This window comes from Plasmodium gonderi (assembly GCF_002157705.1).
Source record: "Plasmodium gonderi DNA, contig: Pgo-contig_967, whole genome shotgun sequence".
Classification (NCBI taxonomy): Eukaryota; Apicomplexa; class Aconoidasida; order Haemosporida; family Plasmodiidae; genus Plasmodium; species Plasmodium gonderi.
The window spans coordinates 280-7,151 of NW_021629586.1; the positions used below are offsets into that span (position 1 = coordinate 280).

At 19.9% G+C, this 6,872-nt stretch overlaps 1 protein-coding gene across 1 annotated transcript; it reads left to right on the forward strand.

Moving 5' to 3' along the window:
* Window positions 1–916: 916 nt before the first annotated feature.
* PGO_004515 (variable surface protein) lies at window positions 917–2,292 on the forward strand (the record flags this gene model as incomplete). Its single annotated transcript, XM_028691494.1, has 3 exons — window positions 917–958; window positions 1,091–2,002; window positions 2,131–2,292. 3 exons carry the CDS (start codon window positions 917–919, stop codon window positions 2,290–2,292), a joined length of 1,116 nt encoding a protein of 371 aa, XP_028547295.1.
* Between the last annotated feature and the right edge of the window lie 4,580 nt (window positions 2,293–6,872).

Below are 6,872 nucleotides of genomic sequence, written 5' to 3' on the forward strand. Positions count from 1 at the left end.
AATGCTTTGTTTATTATTTGTTTTTTCTTTTTCCTTTATTTTTAAAATATATATAGTATGTGCTTAATTTATTACGTATTGAAAATAATTTTTTGTACATATCGTTTTATTTCAAAAATAGGACAATGAATAAGAGGTATTTGTATCCATGTCATGATTATACCTTTGTTACTTATTAGAGAATATATAATACTCTGTGCACAAAAAAAGTGGAGAAATATAATTGCTCATATACATTGTGAAATGTTTTAATTATGTAATTATATGTTTATTATTAAAATAATATTATTATGAAATATATATATATATTATAAATTACCTTATTTTCATTTATGAATCTAATCTGAATTATGTTTTTTACATCATAGTAAAGTATTAGTCATTTAATACCTACAAAAAAATATTATTATTCAAGAATATTATATCATATTAGCAATATTATGAAACTTAATTTAAAAACTATTATTCTTGAAAGTAAGTAATTTATTCAAAAGAGAATATATATTATTGTGTGTGCTAATGTGTATATTTATAAAACATATACTCAATTATTATATATTTTACGTTAAATATTTTATGCTTAATAAATTATATTCATACTTATGCACAAAATTTTTATTTCTATTCCCATAAATATATAGTGCTTATAGAGTTATTAAATATTCTATAAAAATATATTTGTATAATAATTTTATATAACCCATTATTAGAATACATCGTCTAGAAAATTATTTGTCCATTTTTCATAATATTTTTTTTTTATTACATAAACAATAAAAGATAATTTAATTCTAATGTGTAACTTCTTACACTTCAATCTTATCAATAAACACAATAAGTATACAACTAATCTATTATTATAACTTATTTATTATAATATTCGCTGAAATACGTTCAATAATTTCATTAATATATCATGACTAACATAGCTTTGTATTTTAAACAGCTGAAAAATCAAGTGCGTTTTTTATTATATGTTTTAAAAAATATTTTTATGCATAATAATGCATAGTGGATTTTTTACAACACTTCATAATGTGCGAATCTCTATTTATTAATATAAATTGTATGTTTTTTTCCTTTAATTTAGTATCCCTTTTTAAGAAACGTATGGGATGCGTATGATAATTTCGATGAACCAGTAGATTTATCTAACAGAAATAAACTGTATCATGAATTTTGTAACCAACTTATAAGTCGTGTTAGAACGGATAAAAAGAAGCACTATGATTTGTGCGTAAAACTTATAAGAAATTTGAAATTATTTTGCCATAATACAGGAGAATGTAAATTTGATAGTAATGATTGTAACAATTTAAACAACTGGTTATTTATTTCCATAGTAAAAGATCAACTTATTCCGTATTTTTATATTTATATTTTCAATTTGATTAAAAGAATATCACCTAATCTATCATATCAGAATGAGTGTCTGTATTATTTCTACGGTAAAAATTATTTTGAACCACTTTCTATCGTAATTCTAAATATATTTCAGTCTAACATAGATCTTATTAGACAAACGCTGATAGGGTCTAAAGATAAAATTTACTGCAGTTGTCAACAATTTGTCTATAATGTGGTAAGAAGATATAAACACATTAATAGTATTTATTGCCATGTAGACCAGACTAAACTTAGAGAAAAGAACAAAAATACATGTTTATTTTTAAAACAATTTGAGACAACATATGATGCATATCTTATAAATGATGGATCTATACAAAAAAAAAAAGTCGAACTACCATCTTTAAAGCATGAAGACACCTTAGAGTTTGTCCCATGCATACCGGATGATGGAATACACCAGTCTCTAAGTATAAACGAAGTACAAATACCACCTGAAGAACCCGTGGAATTATTCGAAACAGAGTTGAATGATCAAATGGACTTATTCCAAAATCCTGAATATTTTACTACAAGTGTATTCATAAAAAACGTTTTACCTACAACTCTTGCTATTATCGCTGCAGCGTCTTCCCTCTTTTTTTTAATCTATAAGGTCAATATAATGTCACTTGAAAAATATGAACAATAGTGATGGAAATTTTTCATGTTGTGCTCTTCTAATGAATAAATGAACATATAATATTTGGAAATACATAAAATGGTTATTTACTTTTTTATTAGTTCACTCCAATTCGTAGCTTGTTTCGCTCCAGAAAAATAGTAAAAACAGTGAGAAATATTTATGACAGAGATAATAAAAATGAATTATTATACGACGCATATAATACTATGGATATAAGCTCATATAATAACAGATATGACATAGCATATGGAAATTTATGAACATAAAAATTCTAATATAATTTTCAATAAGTTTTTTATTATCATAATGGCTATGAATATTTTTAAACATTAATAAAATTATTATTCGGGGAAGAACACTCATCTACCAAGAATGTGATGTCATGTAAAATACAAAATAATATCATTATAAGGATTAAACACACACATTAATTATGTATATATATGTTCACTGTATTAATAAAACATAATAATACTTGTATAATATAAAGAATTAATTTTATTATATAAACTAATTGTTATTGTTAAAAGAAGAAATTAAAAACTACAAATATATGTGTAATATTATATATCATACAATTAATGAATGAAGAGTTTATTAAAGGTAATCTCTATATCAACAAAAAAATTATTTTTGAATAAGTAGAAAAAATATGTCTGCTAAATCTATAAAATAACCATGAAATTCAAATTAATCCAACGAATGTAAATATATAATGTATGTAATTTCAACAATTTAATTTTTTATGTAGCGAACATTAAGGTCTATAATAATAAAAAAATATAATATAATGAATAAACATATAAAACATATAATTCTTTCAATTAAACTAAAAGTAAAAGGATTATTGTTCTTGTTGAGATATGCACATGTAGTAATTTTATTCCCTACGTTGTAACGTATATTTTGCAACCAGTAATATATCAATGAATAAATAAATACAATTAACAGTTTTTTTGTAACATCTTATTTGAAAATAAAAATATTGATAATAAACAAAAAATAAATAAAAATTTATCAATTTTTTGTACATATATACAAATAAAAAAATTAAAAATAATTTGTGTCACTTTTTTAATATATATTATTCCTTAATACATTAATCTTATATTGTTTTTGTTTTTATTTGACTTTTTTTTATATCCCTTTTTGTTATAGTATTTTTTTATTGTGTAACATTGCATTTTTTACGAAAATATATTATTAAAATTTTATCATATAAAATTCTTTTTTTCATGAAAGAACGTATTTATATAAACAACTATTTTATATATATACAACATGTATAGCATTGTTATGATCATTCTATTAATCCAACGAAATGGTAATAAAATATATTATTACATTTCCTACATATGAACCATGGAATTTTCATATAATTTAGCAACTCAAAAATTGTTTATGTAAATTTTTATATGTTTCTATGTTAATATGAAAATTATAATATCCTGTTGTGAACAAAATCGTATTTTGTCTTTTTCCTTAAAATAATATAATAAACAAAAATAATTTAATTAAAATTTATTCTCAAATTCATTAATAATTAGATTTAAGTATTATTGAAGCATAAGATATTTAAAGATATATTATTATTCATATTATTTCCATAATAAAAACATTTAACAAAATAGTTAAAAATAATGAAATATTCATTCATTTTTTTATTAGTACAATGTTTTTATACATAATATATTTTTCATTAAGAAGATTTAGTTAACATTTAATTATATTCTTCTGGTTTTATATATAACTACGTCACTTTCGATACAACAAAGTATTTACAAGCGACATTGACTTACAGAATAACTAAATTTATAAATGTATTAATAAATAATCTTTATTTCACAATAATCACAAAGTTTTTATATAAACTATGTGATTATTGTTAGTATAATATTTAAGAAGTAGGGATGCAAATAAGAAAAATAAACAATGTAGTAATATACTATTAAGACCTATGTTTAAAAAAATTCCTATATATATATATATATATTTAAAATATTTTATACATTTATGTAAATCAAGTTTTATAAATAATATTCATTTATATTTTCATTATGTTAAATAATGGATTAATTATATTTTCCACTATTATATCATCTCGTTCTATGCTCTTGAAAAATAACATAACTGCTTATAATTATCCAGATTCTATTGCTTCTTTATTTGAAGTTTTAGTAGTTTTATAATATAAATGTCCAATCTATACTGTATGTTATATATTTCCACAAAATATAACTTTATATACATATTCATAAAATATAAAAGAAGGCTTATTCTCATTTTGTACTTTCTAATACGATATAATCAAATAGCACAAACCTGATTTTTAAAAATAAAATTACAATACAATATGAATTTCATAAAATAAGCCAAATTTTTATTGTAATGTTGAATTTACCCTTAAAGGGTATCTGAGTTTCATTCCTATATAATAAAAATTAAAATTGGACCCATATATGTTTATAACAAAAATTAAAAAATTTTAAATCTATATAGGACCTTAATAGAATTATAATAACATTATGCTTACTTGAATTTCAATCTAAAACTATATTATGAGTAAAATTCCTTTTTTTTATGTTTAACATCCTGAATCAAGAAGATCACACAATTAGGAATAATTAAAAACAATAAATATGTAAGCTTACGAAAACTAAAATAAATCAACAAACTATAATTATATTATAAATATTTATTTAAAATGCAAATTAATATAATTATATAATATTGCTCATAAAATTAAATGCATCATAACATCTTTCACTAAAGTTTTTTATTTCAATATTCTTATATATTATAGAAATAAAATATCATTACCATGTGTTCTATAGAGCGCATTGAAAAACTATAACTTTTGAATATATTTATAAATTTAATGAACAATTTTTAATAATAATTTAATGAATTATCGATATTTAACTTCAGATCTATCTAATTATACTAGGAATTAATAATATATAAAATATGTAATTTATTAATATTTAATGTAAATATTATCAGGCCATAGTTTTAGTTGAATAATGATTTTTACGTGAAATTTTCTTTCAATACAGAAATCTGTATGATCTTATTAATTATGCAAATGCAAAAAATAGCAAATTTCTTTTATATTATGCATAAAAAAATAAAAAAATTGTCTTTACATAAATTACCATATTTATGGTAGTGACATAATTCAGTAAGTAATATTTAGTATGTAAATATGCTTTTTGCATAAGCTACCTTTATATATTTTTGTTAATAGAATGATTTTAAATTTGGATAACATTATCTATATTTGAATGCTGTATACACTTTTATATCTCTTGAACAACATGAACATTCCATTATATATTTATTGAATTTTATTAGATGCCATTAATTTATAATATATATTTGTTCTTTTATACGAAGCATCGATAATATTATAAAAAAATTTTTGCTACATTCGATAGGAATATTATTATTTATGTAATATACTTTATAGTTAATTCATTAAAATCAATGAAAAGAGTGAGAAATATCATCTCTCTACATATATGAGTATTAGTGAAAAAAAATAATTTATTATATTAAAATATATATTTATACAATTATAAGAAGAACGAATACATTTTTTTCTTGTGTATCCAGTAACTATTGTTGCATGCACACAATTGTATATAGATTTTAGTAAAATGTAAAATAATATTTTATGAATAACTTAAATAAATATTATTTTAATAGAAACATTGAATAAATGCTGCAATTTACATGAGTTATACTTTACTTCTCATAAAAACACACTGTAGTGTAAATATATTCCAAAAAAAAGTATTATAATAATGGAATCATATATATAATATATCAAGAACACGTATATGGTATAATATTCTTATATATATGCAAAATGGAGAAATTGTTCTGCCTCACAGAAAATAAAAAACCTATAAGTTAGTTTATTATGAAAAATGCAATGTTATCTGCCTATATATTAATATAATTAAATATGTTTATGATATCATAATATATAATATATAACTTACAAGCATGTATAACTAAAACGTTTTTATTTATATTCCTTTTTAAATTAATTTTTAATTTGTATAAGATTACATAAATACAAAAAATTTTATAAAATATCTTATCTCAGACATTGTTAATTATATTTTTGAAATTTAATAGTAAATAAATTATTCCTTCAAAGAAAAAAAATAATTAAATATATTTTAAGCAAATTTTACATAAAATATGTTTATAAGATATATTCACTTATTATATCTTTATTGTATTTTAAAGAATAATTCATGATAAAAATATATAACCAGTACAAAAATGATATTCTATAGATTATGCACTCAAATACATAACTATATTTTTCATATATGTATAAATATTCACTTTTATAATGGAATATTTTTTATAAGAATTAGTATAGTGCACATTCAAATGATACCATTTGTATTAATGAGTAATAATATTTTTAAATCATATAAAAAAAAATCAATAATAATAAATAAAAATATATTTTATTTTGATAATATCCTATAAAAACAAGTAATAATAATCTAATATAAATATCTTATATCTCTTACTCAATTAGATCAATAATTCAGTATGATAATTAACAGATTAAATGGTAGAGTATTAAAAATATAATAACTACATACGTATACTACATAATTTATAGCCATAGAATTATTGTTATATTTCTTACAGTTTTAAGAACTTATTGACACATTTCTTCAAAATTATCCTTTATTATATAGCATATCTATTATGATGTACATAGAAGTTAATTACTTACACATGCATATTATTAATTTAAATTTCGTAACAACATATTATATTGATAATATGTTTTTGTATCATTATTAGA